A 24388-nucleotide genomic window follows, 5' to 3' on the forward strand; every position below is an offset into this window, starting at 1 on the left:
CTTTTGGAGACGAGTGTAAAGAGCCAAGACTTCTTCTTTCTCTCTCTCTCTCTCTCTCTCTTTCACGGGATTACAGGCTAGTGAGTCTCAGCAGCTAAACTGTGTGGAATCATCCATCACAGTTAATTCAAGGGGCTTAAAATGAAACATGATGTTTTGCTGGAGCCTCTCTCATCAACAACTAAACATCAGCTTAACTGGAAGCTGCTACTGACCGTTATCTGCTGCTTTTAGGCCTACTAACCTGTGTTTGCTATGTGTATGAGTAAGTGCAGTGGTCCCCAAACTGGGGGGGTCCCCCCAATCTTTTTTTGGGTGTTCCCCAGATGATTAGCTTAATAGTTATAATAGTTTATGAACAGGTTGATCTTGCGGACAAAAATCTAATTTACAAATTCCAATCTGGCTTCAGAAAAAAACACTACTGAATCATGCCTTCTCTATTTGAACGACTACATCAAACAAGAGGTCGACAAGGGCAAATATTGCAGCATGGTCATGCTGGACCTCCAGAAGGCCTTTGACACCGTTAATCACCCAATTCTGCATGATAAGCTAAAAGCAATAGGTTTTGATGATACGTCGGCTAGCTGGATGAGATCCTATCTGGAGGGGAGGGAACAGGTGGTCGAAGTAAACGGAACCCTGTCCCCCAACCTCCCAGTGAGTTGTGGCGTTCCGCAAGGAAGTATACTAGGACCTTTACTGTTCCTGATATATGTGAACGATATGTCATCAGCTTGCGACTGCAACCTGTTCCTGTTCGCAGATGACTCGGCTCTGCTGGTCTCGGACAGGGACAGGTTTCAGGTTGAAAAATCTCTCAGCTCTGAACTCGATACGATCCGCATCTGGCTCTCTGACAACAAACTATCATTACACCTGGGTAAAACCGAATCCATTCTCTTTGGGTCTAGTGTTAACCTTAACAAGGCTGAGAGCTTCACAATCAAAGCGGGTGACGATGTTATCACAAGAAAGGAGGAAATTACCTACCTGGGTTCCATCTTGGAGGCAAACCTCTCCGGTGATAAGATGGCAGAAAGAGTCATCAAAAAACACGTTTTCTGTACAGGATCAACTTTCTAGTCAGTAAGAATACCCTGAAAATTCTCGCAGGGGCCCTCATCCATTGTCATTTCGACTATGCATGCTTCGCATGGTATCACAACACCACTAAAGCCTTAAAAAGACATCCCAAAACAAACTGGTAACGCTACTTCTTGGCCTCAATCATACAACCCATCTAACCCCTGCTCACTTTGCTAGGGTTGGATGGCCAGGGTCGAGGACAGAGTATGGCAATTTGCTATGGGCCTAGTCTACAAGATTCGACACAACATTGGGATCCCCCTGTATTTGTCAAAATACTTCCAAAACGTAAATGAAGTCCACAATCATAACACCAGAGGCAGCTCCACTGATCATGTTCAACCCAGATTTGGCACAAACAAGGGAATGAACACTTTCTCATGCTACTCAACAAAAATGTGGAATGCCCTACCCATAGGAGTAAAGGAGTGTAAAACCCTACTCACTTTCAAAACTGCCCTAAAGAATCACCTTCAGGAGGCTGCAATTCCAAACTGTCCCCTGTCAAAGTCTTAACCTACCCCCCCCCCTCCCTCCTCCTAAAACTGTCTATTGTACATATTTCTTGTTTTTCATACGAGTAACCTGTAAACTGATTGTATGACGTTCTGCATAGTAGTGTATATTTGTATGTCTTCTTAAATGTCATCATGATTTCAGTGCACAGGGATCTCATTTTAAATAAGGCAAGTGCTTTTATGAGCGATCCAGTTTAAAGGACCTTGTACTGTGAATTGTACTTCCATGTAATTTTACCATGTCTTTCTAAATAAAGTATTCAATAAATCAATCAATCAAGCAATCAATCAAAAAGGGTATCTGCACATTTCTTAAGTTATAATTTAATGACTTTTAAGACCAAATTGGCGAAGTCGTTAAATACTACGTAACACACACTCACTCACTCCCTGACAAAAAAAAATGTACTTTTACCTTGGTACTGTAAGTATAATTTGAGCCAAAATGTTTGTACTTGTGCTCAGCTAATATTTTGAATGTAGTAAGCAGGCTATCACAACTTGTAGTTAAGTAAAATATACTGTATCTGAGTACCTCTTCCACTCAGTCACAGACTGTGTTCTGTTTGAAACATTCAGATCTATGAGAGCAGAACCACACCCTGGACTTTTAATGGCTTTCTTTTTTTGGTTTGTGTTTTCTTCCCCGTTTTTTTTTCGCCCAATTTATTCATTCTGCCAAATCCCCCCCAATGTACTGTATCCCTGTCACAGCTGCCCCCTACTGGTTGGTCTTGGGAAGTATGTAGACCAGTGATATTATCAAACATAAATATCAAACATATCAGACGGAGTCATTTTCCAGAAGGAACGCAGAAGCAGGGATAAAACACATCACCAACACACCATACACATTAATGACCAGAGTGGGGATATCAAACGCAGAGGCTCTCATTGTTTATGCCCATAACGACTGGATATACAGGTTTTCAACCTGTTGGTAATGCAAGTGGGACACCAAACAATTGGCAAAACTCTTAAGATTTATTTTGATAATACAACATTAATATAAAAGAATAATGTAAAAAAAAAGTACGAGGTGGAGATATGAGGTTTCTTTCTGCCCGACAGTAACTGTTCAATGTGTCTTCACAACGCCACGCAGAGACACACCTGAGTTAGTCTGAATTACTGCAGGGAATGTAGTCAATTCCACAAAACACAAAAACAAAGTGTCCCTTGTAGGATAAATTAATTAATAATAATAAAAAGAATAAAAAGTGCTAGCCATTAAAAAAACAGAAAGAAAGACAATAAATGAGTTGTTAATGTCGGCAGACGGCCCAAGGCAGCAGCACACATTACAGGCTGCTACATACATACAGTGCTTTGGAGGTCAGGGTGAGTCTCTTGGGTGAGGGCCTTGGAGGTGAGGGTGAGGGTCTTGAGGTGAGGGTCTTGGAGATGAAGGTGAGGGTCTTGGAGATGAAGGTGAGGGTCTTGGAGGTGAGGGTCTTGAGGTGAGGGTCTTGGAGATGAAGGTGAGGGTCTTGGAGATGAAGGTGAGGGTCTTGGAGGTGAGGGTCTTGAGGTGAGGGTCTTGGAGATGAAGGTGAGGGTCTTGGAGATGAAGGTGAGGGTCTTGGAGGTGAGGGTGAGGGTCTTGAGGTGAGGGTGAGGGTCTTGAGGTGAGGGTGAGGGTCTTGGAGATGAAGGTGAGGGTCTCCATCAGTGCTTGGAGGTCAGGGTGAGCGTAGAGGACACACGGAAGATCTGAGGCAGCATGTTGCTCAACTGGTAGAACATTTCTTCTGAGATGCTCTGAGGAACACACACACACACACACACATACACACACACACACACACACCAAATGTTACGATGGCATTGAAAATGTGTTAAAATAGCAAAAAAAATTGCAGATCTACAGGATCCAAACGTGTCGCAGCATAACTCAGTATGAGATAGGGAAAACTCTAACCCTAACCTCTAATTGTCTGATCTTCACCCTAACCACAACCTGGATCTTTTTCTAATTGTAAACATGTCTCTAAAAACATTTTTTTAAATCATAGAACAACCATTTCTCCTGTGAGGATCAGGATAATGGTTCTTCACAACGTCTGTTTCTCAAATTCTACTCTACTTGTAGGAACGTTTGATCCATTACATGTATTACACGTAGTAATACAAGTACAAGCACACACATACACAAACCCCATTTAGCCTTCATCATAAAACACAAGTCGCATGCCGAAAATAACAGATCTACAAGCTCGTAGCTTGTAGATCTGTTATATTCGGCACACTACCACAACAGATGCTCGGCGAGAGTTAAAGCTCATACAAGCATGTGCACAAACCACAGGAGGAAAAACACACAACCTTTAAAGCCACTCTACACAAAAACACTAATTGGAATGTTTTGTGCACAGCTTTAGATTAGTGTTAAGGTGCTTTAAGTGTTTGTTTGTTTTTTGCTACAGTAAGTATCCTATATTAGTACTCATTGCTATAGCGTGGTTGTTCAGTTACAGGGGTCTCCCCGTCTCTCCAGCTCTTTTAAAAAAGAATTCAGGGCAGGATACCAATTTTATCCAATCAGGAGATAGGACAATCCTACAGGATACAGGACAAACCAAAGTGAATTTGGAAGTGATGCCACAAAGAAAATAAATGAGCGTCACGCCTGGCACAGCCGTGCGCAGAGCAAGTTCTGCCAGGGAACTCAGCGCAGTTGTTGGCGGCCGACCATTGGACCTGGCCTCAGCTTCACGTTCACATCCACTCATCCAATCACACTCATTTCATTCTCAGACCGCTCTATTTAACCCTTTAAGACCTGAGGCGATTCTTTAAAATGTTTTCTAAATCATAACAGATTTTTGAAAAAAAATCGAAAACATTATTTTTCAAGATTTTTCAAAAATAGCAGATCTACAAGCGCGGCGCTGTGCTATGAGCTTGTATATCTGCTATTTTTGAATAGCCAAAGAAATCTAAAGTGACACAGATGCGTTCCAAGGTCTTGGAAGTTTGCACTTCTCATCCTGCTTGCTTTAGCTGCTGCTCATGCTGATGCTGCTGCTGTCATTGCTGTCACTGCTGTCTTGCTAAAATTGCTGCTCACCCTCCACCACCCCAGCTGCCACCTGTCGTTTTGGATCTGCTGTTTATGTACTATGGGGGGGATTCGGAGTCCCTATGGTTGGGAGATGCGCTTTATCAGAGTACCTAAAAGCAGATCCAATTCATCGCCAAACCATAATAAATATATTGCTCATTTTATATTCAATAAAAAAAAAGTCTTATCCTTCATAAGTTGTCTTTATCCATTCATGAGTTGTCCTGACAGAACATGTATTATCTTTGTGGAGTACTCTCTCATGAACGCATGAAATTCGTATCCCGGACTGAAAATGTTATTTTCAGTTTGCTCGGAACGATGTTTGACCCCGGCAGCTGAGGTTTAACCCTTTATGACCAGAGGCCCATTCTACAAATGCCTCTTTAGTGCCGAGGGCCCCCACAATGATATGTATTTGGCCGCGGACCGCCATCTGAAAAATGTTGTGCCAGGAACCCCCCTAGAAGAGATTTGTGTTAAAAAATCAATTCAAACGCTTTCAAGATTCTTCAAAAATGTTCAAAAACAGCAGATGTACAAGCTCGCAGCGTGACACGAAGTGATGCGCTGTGAGCTTGTATGTCTGCTATTTTTGTGAACCACTGTTCTAAATCCTAAGAGTTTTCAGAAAAACATATGTGTTACCATATATTTATATATATAGCTAAAATCTAAAATGACACGGATGCCTTCCCTGTTTTAATGGGTTAATAGGGAACACGATGGCCATGGAAAAGGCATTTTAAGTACTAATGTTTAAGTGCAAACACATGCACGAGGCAACGCTCCCTCATACACTAACTATCCCACAGCAGTAGAGCACACAACATAAACACATACCGGCGCGCGCGCGCGCACACACACACACACACACACACACACACACACACACACACACACACACACACACACACACACACACACACACACACACACACACACACACACACACACACACACACACACACACACACACACACACACACACACACACACACACACACACACACACACACACGGTGCCTGGTGAAGGAATCATCGCTGTCGGGGTGGACACCTTCTATCTCCAAGAAAACGTTCTTTTTTTAATTACAATTTTAAAAACATTTGAAAATAGCTGTTGTGAGCTTGTAGATCGGCTATTTCAACTACTTCTTGGCGACCGTATGACGAAGTAGGGCATTCATTTACCTAAAAAGTTGTCAACGCGCTGGCATGTCATAACATTATGAACTTTAACCCATTAAGACCGGGAACGCATCCGTGTCATTTTAAGATGTCTTTGGCTATTCAAAAAATAGCAGATCTACAAGCTCATTGCGCGGCACAATGAGCTTGTAGATCAGCAATGTTTTAAAAAATACGCTTTTTTCAATGTTTTGAAAAAAACTCCTATCTGTGCTTCTGGGGGGGGGGGGTGTGTCTCGAAGACATTTTGAGATGGGGGTCCACGGCAAAATACTTAATTAAATAATCATTTTGGGGGTCCTTGACATGGAAAAGTTGGAGCACCACTGATGTAGCAACATACTGTTTAGAAAACATTTTTAGATTATGTATTTGGCCGCGGACCCCCATCTCAAAATGTTTTTATAGCTCAAAATCTATTTTTTATAGCCAAAAAAAATCTAAAATGACACAGATGCGGATTGAATGGGTTAACATCCATCCAACAAGTAACTAAGTCCATTCACTCAAGTACTGCACTTAATTAAGCTCTGTTTTTTTAGTGAATACCATGTTATTTTGCCTAATCTGTATGGTAGTTATGTTAATACAATATAATATACAACTGGGGTGGTTGTATTTTGTCTCCCTGCTCTTCTATCGAGACATCTAGAATCCTGTGTCTAGGTTGGACACGACCTTTGACACGACCCCGTTTCTGGTTTGACACAAATGTTGACCTGAAGGTCCAAATTCAATTCCTCCCCTGAGCAAGCAGGCAGGCTCTATTAGCTCAGTGGCAAAGTGCTGAAAGTTACATAGTGCAGCTTTAAGTACATTTTTTCAGGTACTTTTAATTTACTTAAGTATTTCCATTTAATTTATAATTCTTCTCAAAATATTGTACTTTTTTACACCACTACAATTATTTGAAAACTTGACTTAATTGCTTTACTTCACTTAATTGCTTTACAATTGTATTACCCATTATTAGCCACTTAAGCCTTGTTTTATACTTTGGTTATTCAAAATAGCAGAATAGAGCTCACAATGAGCTTGTAGATCAGCTTGAAAGACTTCTAGCAACAACATAAAAAAGAAAGGAGGGGAAAAAAAGGGAAATGGGACATTCATTTCTTTGGTACCGTTTAATATAATTTAATGCTCAATTCAATTCTCCTGTATATCTGTAGGCCTGTATATCAGCTTCTAAATCTGCTATTTTTGAATAGCCAAAGTATAAAATAATGGTTGAAGTGGTTACACAGATGCGTTCCCGGTCTTCAGGGGTTAAAGGCAATGTTTCACTTTCTCTCACAATGAGCGTGGTGTGCTGAGTGATCTGCGGTTACACCTTTCATTCTAAGCCAGGTTCATTGTGCCACATTTTGGGCTTTCGTGCCCACAGGCAACAGACACAAATATTCTGCTTATTATACCTTAATAAGAATGACCCTGAAGATATAGAATATGATTTATGGAACTCTTTGTGTCTGCACTCAAAGGGCTGTGTTCTAGGAAAGCCAGGTGTGCTTTTCTAATGTTCTATACGTGGGGCTTATTGCAAAATACAAATAGCTACTCAAACAGTGGTGTAAAGTAACTGAGTACATTTACTCAAGTACTGTACTTTTTTTTACTTTACTGGAGCATTTCCAATTTTCAATACTTTTACCTCTACTCCACTACATCTCAGAGGCAAATGTTGTACTTTTACTTCACAACAATTATTTGAAAACTTTAATTACTAGTTACTTTGTAGATTTTGAATATTATTGCAAAACTTACATTAACCACTACAGCCCTATATACTGTATACTTCAGCTGTTTAAAAATAGCCGATTGTAAATCGGCTAAATCGGCTATTTTCGCTATGTAAAAGATTTGCAAAATGGGGAGGACAGGTTATTAACAAGTAATTAAGTATGTCTGTGTTTTATATATATTGAACTAAATGAAAAGTATTAACAAGAAGCTTCTGACTAAATAATAACTATATTGGATCCATTGGAACACAGTGTAGTTTTTTTCCACATAGCAGCTCTGACAGTGAGATCAAATAGTTCCAAAAGTGATGGTTTTTGATTTAGTCAATAGTCTTTTGAATACAATTCCATTTAGTTTTAGTCATCTGAAATGTTTTGTTTGTTGTCTAGTTTTAGATTGACTAAATATCATAGGATTATAGTCGACTAAATCTACAGTTGATTTAGTCGACTAAAATGTATTTTGGCGGTGCCTTGATGGCGTCGTAGTGGCTGATTTTACACTTGGTTGCATGCTGAAAATAGCCGATCTACAAGCTCAGATCAAGCTCAGATCACAACGCGTCGCAGCGCGACGCGTTGTGAGCTTGTAGATCTGGTATTTTCAGACCACAACACCCACCCGCAACAAAACATAATACAACTTGTCTTTTAGTTCTACTGGATCTCTTCTCCACTAGTCCCTCACTAACATTTTAGTCTAGTTTTTATTTGTTGACGAAATTGTCAATATATGTAGTCTTAGTTTTAGTCGTAATAGCTTAGTTGTCTCCGCCAGGCCGAAAGGCATGGCGAGAGAGTATGTTTTACCCTCCGTCCGTCCGTCCGTCCGTCCGTGTGTCCGTCTGTCACCAGCTAATCTCTGCCACCGTTGGCTTGATCGCAGCGAAACTGTGCACACACACTCCCTGGATGCCAATTCCGAACTTCTGCCCCAAATTTTTCACATGGGCCTTTTATAGCGCCACCAGGAGGCCGATTTGTGCAAAACATATTTTTTGACAGTACTCCTACAGATTTTGTCCAAAAATCTCGCAAATCGGTACACAGTATCTCTATAGTCATTACACAAAACGTATCTTTCAGATTTTTCTTATTCCATCCTGATTGGCTAAAAATGGCTTCCAAAGTTTGCAGGAGTGCTCCATTTTCAACAAAATGCCTCAAATCATGAACACAGCATGCAATTTCGGTGAAATTTTGCACGCATATTTCCACTATGCCGAGGAAGAAATGCCACTTGAAAATTTTCAAATCAGCCTCATGGTGGCGATTCATGTTTTTACCTATAACTGCACCGATCTGTGTAAAACTTTGTATGCACACTCCCTAGAGGTCAAGGAAAAACCTTTGCCCTGCATTTTTTCCATCTGCCTTTTATAGCGCCACCAGGAGGCCGACTTATGTAAAACACATTTCTTTATATTACTCCTTCCGATTTTATCCAAATTTCACGCAAATCGGTACACATGATCTCCATAGTCATGTGATCAAGACGGATGTGTTTGATTTTCCATCCTCATTGGCTAAGATTGACATCTAAAGTTTGCAGTAGTGGCTTGTTTTGAATAAAATTCCGCAAATCATGAACGCACCGTCCGATTGCGGTCAAACTTTGCACGCACATTCACACTATGTTGAGGAACAAATGCCACCCTTTTAACATTGGCCTGTTATAGCGCCACCAGCAGGTCTAATTTAGCACAAAAAAAAAAATTGCACAAAATGCCTCAAACCATGAATGCAGTGTCCGATTGCCGTGCATGGCCTAAGAACAAATGGTACCCTTTAAACATTGGCCTATTATAGCGCCACCAGAAGGCCACAATAACCTACCTGACCTGGCGGAGACCTGTGCTCCGAGGAGCACTTTTTCTAGTTTTTGGTTTTGTTTTCGTCAGTGAAAAAAGGTAGTCGACTGACATTTTTCCTCATAGTTTTAGTTGACGAAATCAACACTGGATGGAACCGATTCCGGTTCCTCGATGTTGGATCTGGTTCCTTCGATTCCGGATCCCAACCCTATCCCTCACCTGTACTAAGAACTGTTACTGATCCTTTACCTGTACTAAGGCCACGATCAGAACAGAAAACGACAAAGTGCCGTTGCGTTGTCACTTCTTATTATGCATTTACACGAAGACGCTCCAGTGATTTAAAACTGTAGTGTGCATGCTAGGTGGCAGTGACATGTCTTCTTCCTATCACAGCTGTTTGTTTGGTTGCCAAGTCTGCTTATTATAAGCGACTTTGGGCTTGTTTCTAAAGTGTAGTTGCTTATATTTGGACTTGTTTCCTAATGTTGTTTAAACCAGTGGTTCTTAAACATCTTCATGTCAAATTATGTATTTGTCCAAACCCAAGCTCAAAACGCGTCGCATCGCGACGTGTTGTGAGCTTGTAGATCTGCTATTTTAAAATAACTAAGACCTGTTACTGATCCCTTACTTGTACTAAGACCTGTTACTGATCCCTTACCTGTGGTACAATGAACTGGACAGTCCGTGAGATGCCTCCATCCCATGACGCCATCTCCATCATGAAGCCTATAAAAGGAAACATTGCAATTCTCATGTTAAGTTAGTCCATTAAGACTGGGGAGAGTGTGTGTCATTTTTAGATTTCTTTGGCTATTCAAAAATAGCAGATCTACAAGCTCATAGTGCGGCACCTAGTGATTCAACAAAATGTCTTCTAAATCCTAACAGTTTTCTGAAAAACGTATGTTGCTACATAAGTGGTTCTCAAACCTTTTCATGTCAAGGACCCCCCAAAACTGTTTGTATTTGGCCGCGGACCCCCATCTGAAAATGTCTTGTTCCAGGGACCCCCCCAGAAGCAAAGATTTGAGTTACAAATGTTTGCTTTAAAATATATATATTCAAAGATTTGCACACATTTTCACGATTTTTCAAAAATAGCAGATATTGATATTTTTTGTACTATGAGCTTGTATATCAGCTATTTTTGAATGGCCAAAGTATAAAATAATGGTTTAAGTGGTTACACAGATGGTTTTAATGGGTTCAACTTCTTACCTTTGACACATTTGAATACCAGCTCCGCCCTCTTCAGACACCATGGAATGGTCATCTCCTACAAAACAATATAACAATAACCACGATAGTAATCACTTCGTTAAGATTCACATTAAGATTAACTCATTCCCTGCCTAGAATGTAAAAAACGTAATTATTTCCAATTACCAATTTTGCCAAGAACGTAAAAAACGTAATTTTAATTCTTTTAATTTTAATTTATTTATTTTTTAATTTTTATAATTTATTTTTTAAATTTGACCCAAAGACCAAGGAGATATGATTTTTTCGAAGATCTAGACTCCTATCCACTTCCTTGTTAACTTAAAACTTAAAAATTCTGTATCTCGGCTCCTGAGTACTTTTTTTTTTTCAATGAAAAATCTCTGGCAGTGGGCAAACGCGGCCAGAAATAATTAAGGCAGTGAATGAGTTAATAAACAGTGATTCCTCAACCTTCTCAGGATAGGGGGCCCACTCGAAAATCTTGAAAGCGTTTGCGGCCCACCTACCTGACCACTTAACACCGCAGCCAATAGGCTAGGACTAGGTTAATCCATTATAGACCGGGAACTACAAGCACATAGAGTGGCACTCGCTTGTAGATCTGCATTTTTTTGGTAAAATCGTGGAAAATTTTAGCAAATCTTTGAATATGTTTGTTTTTTAAAGCGAACATTTGTAACTCAAATCTTTGCTTCTGGTGATTCTACAAATGTCTTCTAAATCCTGACAGTTTTTTGAAAAAACGTATGTTGCTATAATATCAGTGCTGCTTAAACTTTTTCATGTCAAGGACCCCCAAAATGACATGAGATGGGGGCCGCGGACCCCCATCTCATAATATTTTGTTCCAGGGACCCCCCAAGAAGCAAATATTGGAGTTAAACATGTTCGCTTAATGGCCTGGGCCGTAGTGTGACGGTCCAGGCACCCTAGGCTGCAATGCCAGCCCGACAGCGTGTCGCGGGTTCAACTCCCGTTCCCGACGACCTGGGCTGCGTGGCACCCCCCCCCCCCCCCCCTTCTCTCTCCCCATTTCCTGTCAGCCGACTTTCCCTATCCCTCTCTAAATAAAGGCATAAAAAAAACCCAATTTTTTTTTTAACATTCTTTTTCAAAGATTTGCACACATTTTCACGATTTAAAAAAATATATAGCAGATCTACAAGCTCATAATGCGGCACAGATGTATATATCTGCTTGTATATCCGCTATTTTTGAATAGCCTAAGAAATCTAAAATGAGACGGATGCAAAATAAATACAAAATTGATCAAAATAAATAAATAAAATTACACAGATGCGTTCCCGGTCTTAATGGATTAAGTCATTTAGCTGGGGTACCCTTGGACCCCTTCCTTGGAACCCACTTTGAGAAGCCCTGCTCTAACAGTGTGGAGGTCTGTGGTGTGTTGGATAAAACCACGGCAGGCGTTAGAATGCCAGAACACCAGAATAGACAAACAACCATCTATCCAAGCCAGAGGGAAAAAAAGAAACAAGATTGAAAGATGAGAACAAAGTGCTTTGAAATGAAAATAGAAGCTGACAATTAAAGCACTGGTTCGCGGTTTTCCACCCCCCCCATTCTGAATCCCCATAGATGTATTTAATATCGCGTCAAATAAGAACTGTGTTCCAAAAATAAACAAATGACCCCATCGGTTTTACTCTTATGGATATGAAGCATCAACTAACGGTGAGAAAACGCTAATGTTACTTCAGCCGAATTAGTTAAATTTTCGCCAGAAACAGACTGTATCAAATATAAGTGACTGACTATCATAAACGATACAGAACCTCCTCCCTGACAATATCGCCCAGACAGTTTGTTTATTTTTGGACCACAATTCTTATATGAGACGATTCTATGATGACCCAATGTTATTCTCCATAGCGAAATTACTTTACGAACCTGGGGATGAACGAGTGACGTCAGGACTTCTGTACTCTATAACTGGACTATTTCAAATGTTCCATACTTTTACTTTTACTCCACTACATCTCAGAGGCAAATATTGTGCTTTTTACTCCACTACAATTATTTGAAAACTTCAGTTACTAGTTACTTTGTAGACTTTGATTATTATAACAAAGCATACATTAACCACTTCAGCCTAATAAAGATTTCGGTCATTTGAATATAGCAGATCTGCTATTTTCAAAAGATTTTTATACATATACATATACTATGTACTATGTACTATGTACTATGTACTACATTCTGCATAATGAGTACCTTCTACTTTTGGTACTTTAAGTACATTTTGATACCAATACTTTTGTACTTTTACTCAAGTAAAGGTTTAATCCTGGACTTTTACTTAACGTAACAGAGTATTTCTACATTGTGATAATGATACTTTTACGTAAGTAATAAATGTGAGTACTTTTTCTACCACTGCAAATCTTTTCAGTTGGAGGTCCGCAGCCAAGTACATTTTAATGTGGGAGGTTCCTTCGTTGAACATGAACACGTTTGAGAAGCACAGCATCAAAGAAGAGCCTAACATTCCTGGTAGCGTGGAAACAACTCAAATAGCTTTTGGGTTTTTTGTAAACAAACAGTGTTGATTGGACGAGTAGGAAAGCTTTGTGCAGACGTGTTGTGACAGGAGCAGCGCATCAGCCCAGGGCTTTAGTTCTTATAGGGAACACTTCATTCTTTCACACACTGATTCAAAGACGTTTCAACATTAAAGAGTTTTTTTTTTTTTAAGCATTAACCCATTCAATCCGGAAACGCATCTGTGACACTTTAGATTTATTTGTCTATTAAAAAAAATTGCAGATCTACAAGCTCATAGCTTATAGCCGTGCTATGAGCTTGTAGATCTGCTATTTTTGAAAAAAACAATTGTGAAAATTAATGTGTGCAAATCTTTGAATATATATATACAGTTTTAACTCAAATCTTTGAATATATATATACAGTTTTAACGCAAATCTTTGCTTCTGAGGGGTCCCTGGAACAACATATTTTGAGATGGGGGTCCGCGGACATGTCATACATATCATTGTGGGTGGTCCTTCACAAGAAAAAGTTTGAGAACCACTGATATCATAGCAACATAAGTTTTTTAATGTTTTAGAAGACATTTAGAAAAGGATTTAGAAGACAGTTGAAGAATCCCCCAGAAACAAAGATTTTAGTTAATAATGTTCGCCTTAAAAATATATATATATTCAAAGATTTGCACAAATCTTCACGATAAAAATACATAAATAGCAGATCTACAAGCTCATAGCACTATGAGCTTGTATATCTGCTATTTTTAAATAGCCAAAGGTATAAAATAATGTTTATAGCTAAAAATCTAAAACGACACAGTATGCGTTCCCGGTCTTAAAGTGTTAACAGTGTGTTCAGGTTCAGCTGTAGTCTGTCTGTCAGTCCTGCTCAGACCTGCTGTTTACACCATGGGTCTTCAACAGGGGGTCCGTGACCCTTAGGGGGTCCTCAGAGGTTACTACAGTGGGGGGCTGCTAAATGTTTGTATGATAGGAACTTAAAAAAAATATATATTATTATTATTACCACCAGCAGCCGCAGAGGGATGGTGATGTATTATTATTATTAATATTATTATCATTATTACCTCAGACATGGTGTGGACCAGCAGCAGAGGGATGGTGATGTATTATTATTAATATTAGTATCATTATTACCTCAGACATGGTGTGGACCAGCAGCAGAGGGATGGTGATGTATTATTATTAATATTAGTATCATTATTACCTCAGACATGGTGTGGACCAGCAGCAGAGGGATGGTGATGTATTATTATTAATATTATTATCATTATTACCTCAGACATGGTGTGGACCAGCAGCAGAGGGATGGTGATGTATTATTATTAATATTAGTATCATTATTACCTCAGACATGGTGTGGACCAGCAGCAGAGGGATGGTGATGTATTATTATTAATATTATTATCATTATTACCTCAGACATGGTGTGGACCAGCAGCAGAGGGATGGTGATGTATTATTATTAATATTAGTATCATTATTACCTCAGACATGGTGTGGACCAGCAGCAGAGGGATGGTGATGTATTATTATTAATATTATTATCATTATTACCTCAGACATGGTGTGGACCAGCAGCAGAGGGATGGTGATGTATTATTATTAATATTAGTATCATTATTACCTCAGACATGGTGTGGACCAGCAGCAGAGGGATGGTGATGGTGGTGATGTCGTGCGTACAGCAGACCTTCAGGATGTTCCTCAGGCCCATGATGGCGGGGTCGCGGGCCGTGATGTTCCCCGAGCGGATGTTGTCGTCCACACACAGGTGGAACACCACGTGCAACTCCGACAGGTTGCAGTGCCTCGAGATGTAGAACTCACCTGGAAGAACCACAGAACAGAGGAATGCTGAGGCCATTGACATACCGTTATCATAATCGTCTGAGCGCAGTCGTTTGAGCTAATCGCAATTATTGTGCATAATCGTTAGAATCGTTTCCATCCATCTGCATAACAAGAATAAAAATAAATGCGATTGTGCACTGGATTCTCTGCCTTTTCTCTCTCACCAAGGAAACACCATAGTTAACTCATCCACTGCCAAGGACGACTTATGTAGAGACATCGTCCAAACGCCCACACTGCCAAGAACGACTTATGACGACTTTTTGTTTTTTGGGGGTGTGTGTGTGGGGGGGGGGGGGGGTGAATGGTCCAAGCACAACCAAGCACCACCAAAGAAGAGTACACCCAGAAATCAAGTGATCACAACAACAAAAAACTCTAGGCGCCTTTCATGTTAAAGGATCTATAAAAGTAAAAATGTTGCGGCTTTCTGTTGTTTTTCTGCTGTTTAAAAAAAACAAAACACATTCAAACGGCCATAGCTCTGGAATGGAGGATCGCGACCAGCCAATTTCCCTATACTACGACACCCCCTGTGCGTGTAATGAGCCGATCTCCATGAGGACGGCGGTCACGGAGAATATTCCATGATTTTTCAAAGGTGCAGTAAAATCGCCGTTTTCGCTGGCAAGGGGACCGGAGACAAATTAATTAATTAATTCCTGGCAGTGAATGAGTTACATAAAAAGCAATCTGGGAACCCATCGCCAAATGAAAAGGAAAAACAGCACCCTCTGCTGTTTTTTACTATCTCACTTGGCTCTGGGAGGAAGTCGACGTAGCACACGTACGCAAGGAAACCGGGCTTTTGGTCTGCCTTCAGCCTTTTCACACCGGTGGTGCGACTATGTTTTCATTCCCACTAACAATATTTCTACACCGAACACTAACACCACTTCTCCCAGAGAACATGGATCGTTTTGGTTATAAGCCCGCTTGTTTCTATGATGAAAGAGCAAGTTAAAATGTAAATATCTTTCCGTGGTTTTGTCTGCTCCGAGGACGCTATTGTTAAATGAGTTTCGGTTTGTTTCTAGTGGGGAAGGATCGGCAGACATGTAAATCCCGCCCACTACATTTGATTGGGTAAAGCGCGGCCTTCTTCCTGATCTGAAGGCACGCCCACTTGTAGGCCAGTGCGTACACGATATGACGAACCCCCCCGACAGATTCAAACGCAGAGCAGAATCTGTTCTTGAGAGATTACATAAAAAGGGAAACACCAAGTTTCTGAGTGTTGCGCCGAATGTGGTGACCTATCGAATTCTGTGACCACCTTCGGACCAATGTCGAAAAAAATCACTATCTCTCTAGGTTTCACTCACCTGGTAAGATGTTGGAAGGGTTTCTCTCTAGGTTTCTGCTCTTATCGTCTCCACCATTTCTCTGAACCTCTGCCAGGGAATCAAACCAAAACAACCATTATGCAAAATAGCTCATAAAAAAATGACTTAAAGGTCATATTGATAAATGTTTTATGTAAACAAAAGAAAGTAAACACAAATCACTTTTCAATATATAAAACACTAAAAGGTAGGGTAAGTGATTTGTTTTGTTAAAATAAGTGCTAAATAGCTCTATATTGTGATTGTAATCATTGCTATAGAGTGTTTGTTCAGTAACAGGGGTCTCCTTGTCTCTCCAGCTCTTTAGTAAACAGTGAATGCATTTTCAGGTCAGGATACCAATTTTAATTCAGGATAGAGAACTTATACAGGATACAGATGAAACAATTGAAATGTGATGTGATGTGATGACAAAAAGAAATGAGCAGACACAATTGGAATTGGAACACTATGAAATTTAAGGTGGACAATGTGTACTCTCTCCTGATTGGCTGAAATTGGCAACCCACCTGAATATGCATTTTCTGTTTATTAAAGAGCTGGAGACAGGGAGACCCCTGTTACTGATCAAGCACTCTATAGCAATGGTTATCATCAGAATATAGTGCTTTATAACAAAAGCTCACAACGTGTCGAGGTGCGACGCGGTGTGAGCTTGTTGATCGCCTATTTTCAAAAAGGAAAAACATACAGTATATACAAGATTAAAGAGATTCAACTGATTTTTATATAAACACATTTTGCTGGGGACCCCCTGGAGCCCCCTCATGGACGCCTGGGGGTCACTAGACCTTACTTTGTGAACATTACATTACATTACAGTCATTTAGCAGACGCTTTTATCCAAAGCGACTTACAATAAGAAGCGACTTACAATAAGTGTATTCAACATAGGTAGGGAACGAAAACTACTAATCACCAGAAGTCTTTAGTGCATTTTCTGCAAAAACAAGCAACCAAGAGTATACCTAGCTATAAGTGTATCGACTAAACAAGATCCAATAAACAATCCAATAATCCAATAAACAATACAGCAATAGAAAAACAAGCGTTCGTACAACTAGTTAACAACTAGTTGAACCACTTTAAACAACATTTCGTGGCCTTTTAACATCTCGGACTGGGTTTGGATTTCAGTTGCAAAATTCCGGGAATATTCAAGGTGGAAACTTTCCAAGGGATTTTATGGGGAATGTATGGGGGAAAATGTCTGTCATATACATTCAGATTTTCAGGCAGCTATTGTGTTAGACCAGTAGCAGTGTTGCCAAGTCAGCATATTATAAGCGACTTTGGGCTTGTAAATATTGGTAGTTTCGGGTTGCAGTTTCTTGAGTGTAGTTGCTTATTTCCTAATGTTGTTTAAACCAGTAGTTCTCAAACTTTTTTCCCATATCAAGGACCCCCAAATTAAAATGTGTTTGGCCATGGACCCCCATCTGAAAATGTTTTGTGCCAGGGATCCCCATACACGATTTGTGTTGTTGAAATGTTTAAAAAACATTCCACATTTTTCAAATGGTTTTCAAGAGTGCTAGAATGTACAACTTTTCCTACAGTGTGTGTGTGTGTGTGTGTGTGTGTGTGTGTGTGTGTGTGTGTGTGTGTGTGTGTGTGTGTGTGTGTGCGCGCGCGCGAGCTCATGTGGCCAAGTCGCTTCTTTTGGGCTTGTTTTCATAGATCTGGCCGCTTCCTTCTCTTGCAAAATCTGGCAACGCTGAGCAGTATGTGTGTGTGTTCTCTCACCGGCCTGGTGTTTCTGCTGCAGTATGTGTGTGTGTTCTCTCACCGGCCTGGTGTTTCTGCTGCAGTATGTGTGTTCTCTCACCGGCCTGGTGTTTCTGCTGCAGTATGTGTGTTCTCTCACCGGCCTGGTGTTTCTGCCTGCTGGTCCTCTGGGCTCGGGCGTACAGCACCACCTGCTGGACAACCTCCAGCTGCTCTTCCAGACGGGGGAAGTGAAAGTCTGTGCACTCCTTTGCCACCGTAGCAAACTCTGAGGGAAACAAACCACATGTCTCAATCTGAGGCCTTGATGATTTGATCATGGACCAGTGCCCATGTACCTGTCAAACTAGGAGTTAACTAGGTTATACTAACCTCTCTTGATGTTGGAGTTAACTAGGTTATCTACCAGTAACTAAACTCTCTTGATGTAGGAGTTAACTAGGTTATCTACCAGTAACTAACCTCTCTTGATGTAGGAGTTAACTAGGTTATCTACCAGTAACTAACCTCTCTTGATGTAGGGGTTAACTAGGTTATCTACCAGTAACTAAACTCTCTTGATGTAGGATAAGCAGCTTAAAATATTTTTATCAAACAACTCTGTATTAACCCCACTTCAGTCGGGTTTTAGAGCCAAGCACAGTACAATCACTGCCACTACCCTAATTATAAATGATATTGCTTCTGCTGTAGATAAAAGAAAACATTGTGCTGCACTATTCATAGATTTATCTAAAGCCTTTGACACAGTTGATCATTCACTACTCTTAAATATACTACACAGCACTGGGTTTGATGGAGATACCTGCACTTGGTTTCAGAGCTATCTGACTGAGAGATCCCAGTGCGTGAAAGCTGGGAGAGCCCAATCAGGGTTCTTGCCAATCTCCAAAGGCGTCCCTCAAGGGTCAATTCTGGGCCCTGTTTTATTTACTTTATATATAAACAACATGGCTTTGTCTCTTGGTGGCTGCCAAGCCCATTTTTATGCAGACGACACCATTCTTTATTGCATTGCTGAGTCTGTCCAACTGGCAACTGAAAAATTGCAGTTGTCATTTAATGTGTTTCAGGATTCCCTTAAAGAGCTGAAACTTGTACTTAATGAAGGAAAAACTAAATACATTTTATTCTCTAGGGCCAGGGAAATAGATTATAATAGCCTACATATTACTACCTCAAATGGAACCATCATAGAAAGGGTTACTGAATATAAATATCTTGGAATTTGGCTTGACAAAAAATTAACTTTTAAATATCATTTAGACAATCTTGCCTGCAAGCTCAGACAAAAGATTGGCTTCTTCTACAGGAATAAAGCTAGTTTCCCAATGACCTGTAGAAAAAGAGTCATTGAAGCTGTTGTTCTCCCTGTTTTGGACTATGGTGATGTCATTTATAGGAATGCTTCCCCTTCTACCCTCAAGGTTTTAGATTCAGTTTACCACTCTGCCCTGCGCTTCATTTCTGGTGAACATTTTAGGACCCATCACTGCATCCTATATGACAGAGTAGGTTGGCGAAACAAACATTGGTACCTATTTATTTTTAAGGCAATTGATGGGACTTTGCCATTATATATTAATTCATTGATAGAATGGAATCCTGGAGCGCATGGGACACGCTCAAATGACTGGCTGACGCTGAAAGTCCCTAGGGTAAGGACTGAACTTGGGAAAACAGCCTTTTGCGTTAGTGCCCCAACTACGTGGAATGACCTGCAGCTGAAATTTAAGATCAGTTCGCCCATAACATATGGTCAATTTAAATCTTTGATTGCAGATCTACCCACAAATGTCTGTAACTGTTTTTAATTTTGTTTTTGTTCTGAATGTCATTGATATGAATATTGATGTTGTATTGATGTTGTACTGTATCTCGACAACACTGCAAATGAGGGCAACCTCAATGTCTTTCGAGAATAAATAAAGGTTTGAAATGAAAAATGAAAAAGGAGTTAACTAGGTTAGCTACCAGTAACTAACCTCTCTTGATGTAGGAGTTAACTAGGTTATCTACCAGTAACTAACCTCTCTTGATGTAGGGGTTAACTAGGTTAACTACCAGTCCAGTAACTAACCTCTCTTGATGTAGGAGTTAACTAGGTTACTACCAGTAACTAACCTCTCTTGATGTAGGGGTTAACTAGGTTAACCACCAGTAACTAACCTCTCTTGATGTAGAAGTTAACTAGGTTAACTACCAGTAACAACCTCTCTTGATGTAGGGGTTAACTAGGTTAACCACCAGTAACTAACCTCTCTTAATACCGCTGTAGGCGTCAACTAGGTTAACTACCAGTAACTAACCTCTCTTGATGTAGGAGTTAACTAGGTTAACTACCAGTAACTAACCTCTCTTGATGTAGGAGTTAACTAGGTTAACCACCAGTAACTAACCTCTCTTGATGTAGGAGTTAACTAGGTTAACCACCAGTAACTAACCTCTCTTGATGTAGGAGTTAACTAGGTTAACTACCAGTAACTAACCTCTCTTGATGTAGGGGTTAACTAGGTTAACCACCAGTAACTAACCTCCCTTGATACCGCTGTAGGCGTCAACTAGGTTAACTACCAGTAACTAACCTCTCTTGATGTAGGAGTTAACTAGGTTAACTACCAGTAACTAACCTCTCTTGATGTAGGGGTTAACTAGGTTAACCACCAGTAACTAACCTCTCTTAATACCGCTGTAGGAGTTAACCCTGTTATCCACCAGTAACTAACCTCTCTTGATGCCGCTGTAGGAGTTAACCCTGTTGTCCACCAGTAACTAACCTCTCTTAATACCGCTGTAGGAGTTAACCCTGTTATCCACCAGTAACTAACCTCTCTTGATGCCGCTGTAGGAGTTAACCCTGTTGTCCACCAGTAACTAACCTCTCTTAATACCGCTGTAGGAGTTAACCCTGTTATCCACCAGTAACTAACCTCTCTTAATACCGCTGTAGGAGTTAACCCTGTTATCCACCAGTAACTAACCTCTCTTAATACCGCTGTAGGAGTTAACTAGGTTAACCACCAGTAACTAACCTCTCTTAATACCGCTGTAGGAGTTAACCCTGTTATCCACCAGTAACTAACCTCTCTTAATACCGCTGTAGGAGTTAACCCTGTTATCCACCAGTAACTAACCTCTCTTAATACCGCTGTAGGAGTTAACTAGGTTAACCACCAGTAACTAACCTCTCTTAATACCGCTGTAGGAGTTAACCCTGTTATCCACCAGTAACTAACCTCTCTTAATACCGCTGTAGGAGTTAACCCTGTTATCCACCAGTAACTAACCTCTCTTAATACCGCTGTAGGAGTTAACCCTGTTATCCACCAGTAACTAACCTCTCTTAATACCGCTGTAGGAGTTAACTAGGTTAACCACCAGTAACTAACCTCTCTTAATACCGCTGTAGGAGTTAACCCTGTTGTCCACCAGTAGAACCAGCCCACAGAGGGAGGAGGAGTACAGGGACAGGGCCGTCTGCAGACGCCTCAGCTTGGCTCCGCTGCTGCCGTGGCGACGGTGCTTACACAGGCCCATGACGTCCGCACGCACCAGACGCAGGTTGTGCATGGTCTTCAGCTGGGCACCTGGCAAAAAGCAAGCAACCCTTAGTCTAGAGTTAAGTTAAAAAAAATCAATGTTTTCAAGATGTAGCTCTTTCTTACAAAATATGAGAGGAAACATTGATAAATGTATAATCTATAGCATTGGTTCTCAAAGTGGGGTCCGGGGACCCCCAGGCGTCCTTGGGGGGGTTCCAGGGGGTCCCCAGCAAAATTAGTTAATATAGCTTTACAATCATTTTAACCACTTTAACATTTATTTTATACTTTGGCTATTCAAAAATAGCAGATCTACAAGCTCATAGTTTGGCACTCGAGCTTGTAGATCTGCTATTTTTGAAACATTTTGAAAATGTGTGCAAATCTTTAAATCTTTTCATTTAAAGGCGAACATTTTTAACACACATCTTTGCTTCTGGGGGTCCCTGGGATAACATATTTTCAGGTGGGGGGTCCGCGGCCACATATATATCAATTTGGGGGTCCTTGGCACAAACCACTGGTCTATTAGACATTGGCCTTCCAACGTTTTTCAGGCCAAGGACCCCTTAGCTGAGAGAAAGATGAAGCAGGGACCCCGACTACATATTGGATTCATGTTATACCCTCCAGAAAAACGCGGGCTAAAATCCTTGATTTTGCGATGAAATATGCAGTTTTTTTTGCAATTTTATGCGGTGAAATTGCGAAATATGCGGAAAGTTGTGAAATATGCGGCAATCTATTTGCCTCTGAAATGTAGTGGAGTAAAAATCTAAAGTAAAGTATTGAACATTTTAAATACAAGTAAAGTAAAGTAAAATAAATATTGAGTACAGTACTTGAGTAAATGTACTGTACTTTACACAGTACCTAGATGTATGGTGAAGCTCTCCTCCAGCTGAGGCAGCTGCTCCTCGTAAAGGTCTGCTTCTTCTGACATCTGGCCGGCCTGCATCTTGATCTCCTCTCTGAAATCACAACCACTCACATCATGATCTCCTCTCTGAAATCACAACCACTCACATCATGATCTCCTCTCTGAAATCACAACCACTCACATCATGATCTCCTCTCTGAAACCACAACCACTCACATCATGATCTCCTCTCTGAAATCACAACCACTCACATCATGATCTCCTCTCTGAAACCACAACCACTCAACATCATGATCTCCTCTCTGAAATCACAACCACTCACATCATGATCTCCTCTCTGAAATCACAACCACTCAACATCATGATCTCCTCTATGAAATCACAACCACTCAACATCATGATCTCCTCTCTGAAAGCACAACCACTCAACATCATGATCTCCTCTCTGAAATCACAACCACTCAACATCATGATCTCCTCTCTGAAATCACAACCACTCAACATCATGATCTCCTCTATGAAATCACAACCACTCGACATCATGATCTACTCACTGGGCATTAGATAGGGTCCTGAGTTTCTTTTTTACAGAGTACGTGTGCAGATACAGAGGTTTTTACAGTGTATGGTACGTGTGCAGAGAGACAGACTCACGTGATCTTGCTGCTGTTGTGTGATTTCTGCATGTCCTGGTGCAGTTTGATGACCCACTCCTGGTACTCCTGCTTCTGGATGCCTGTCACGTGTTTCAGCTCACTGGCCCACTTGTTCTCCAGCACCTTTCCATGGAAAACAATGGGACACTTTCAATACAACATTTTCGAACAAGTTTCGATCTAAAAAAGCAAGAGGCCTATACAGCCTTGGGGTACTCCATTCAATGAAGTACATACTGTAGGGCAGACGTGGTTCAGTACGTCTTGCATAACAACCAGAACCAATTCATTGTACACTTATGTACCCGTAACACAAGATGTAACAATGAAGAAACCTGCTACCTGACCTAAATAAATACGTTCAACCCAGTGCAAACATTGTCATATGATGAGGTCTTAACAAGGACACTTGAGTTACACATTATGTAAATGTTACAACACTAATGCATGAGTGTCGATTAAACACGCACGCACGCGCGCGCACGCACGCACGCAACCATATCGTCACAATTTTCCACATGAATTTGTTGTAAAAAAAAAACACTTCTAAATGACTTGATTAATCAAAAAAGTAATGGATAGAATAATCGCTAAGAAAACAATGTTCGCTGTCGGGTGGAAACCTTGTACGTCCAAAACTGTTCCTTTTTATTATTGTTTTAAAAACATTTTAAAATAGTGAAAATAGCTATTTTCACACTCTTGTATTGGCATTAATTTACATTTTAAAGTTGAAATATGGAGATACGAGGTTTCTTATTGTTTACCTGCTGTGCCTCAAAATGCTGAGTCGCTACTGCGTTGACGTCCAGGTCACTCAGTGTGGTTCCCAGCTCCAGCAACGCTTTGTCCATTTCTGCCGTTTGCCTGGTTTAAAACACAACCATATCGTCACTGTCAGGTGGAAACCTTGTATGTCCAATACTGCTACTTTTCATTGAAACACTAAACTCATTCAGTGCCAATGACGTGTAACATGCAATTTTTTCCCCAAAGCCCACAGTGCCAATGATGTGTAACACCTCAAACCAGTGTTTTCTTCGCAATTTCTTTTTTAAATAGCTAAATCGGCCCCACCCCCAACATTAAATAATAATTCAGTTGAGCAGTTGTGTGATGTCAGCAGTGGAGGAAGTGATGTCAGAGGAAGTGTGAGGAAGCAGTGGAGGAAGTCCCTGCTGGTAAACTCAACAAATACAA

The 24388-nt window shown here is 40.6% G+C and overlaps 1 protein-coding gene across 2 annotated transcripts in view; it reads right to left on the minus strand.

Moving 5' to 3' along the window:
• Window positions 1-2575: 2575 nt before the first annotated feature.
• ferry3 (FERRY endosomal RAB5 effector complex subunit 3) overlaps window positions 2576-24388 on the minus strand; it is a 30915-nt gene continuing 9102 nt past the window's right edge. For both annotated transcript variants that reach the window (XM_080437574.1, XM_080437575.1), the window contains exons 5-14: window positions 23956-24055; window positions 23187-23311; window positions 22526-22623; window positions 21500-21697; window positions 18250-18378; window positions 16362-16430; window positions 14810-15012; window positions 10649-10706; window positions 10089-10156; window positions 2576-3371 (exon numbers count right to left, since the gene is read on the minus strand). In XM_080437574.1, the coding sequence (XP_080293700.1) occupies window positions 3279-3371; window positions 10089-10156; window positions 10649-10706; window positions 14810-15012; window positions 16362-16430; window positions 18250-18378; window positions 21500-21697; window positions 22526-22623; window positions 23187-23311; window positions 23956-24055 (1141 nt within the window). In that variant the 3' untranslated portion in view covers window positions 2576-3278. The remainder of the gene's footprint in view (window positions 3372-10088; window positions 10157-10648; window positions 10707-14809; window positions 15013-16361; window positions 16431-18249; window positions 18379-21499; window positions 21698-22525; window positions 22624-23186; window positions 23312-23955; window positions 24056-24388) is intronic.

The sequence above is a fragment of the Gymnoscopelus braueri genome, assembly GCF_963280865.1.
Source record: "Gymnoscopelus braueri genome assembly, chromosome: 9".
Taxonomy (NCBI): Eukaryota; Metazoa; Chordata; class Actinopteri; order Myctophiformes; family Myctophidae; genus Gymnoscopelus; species Gymnoscopelus braueri.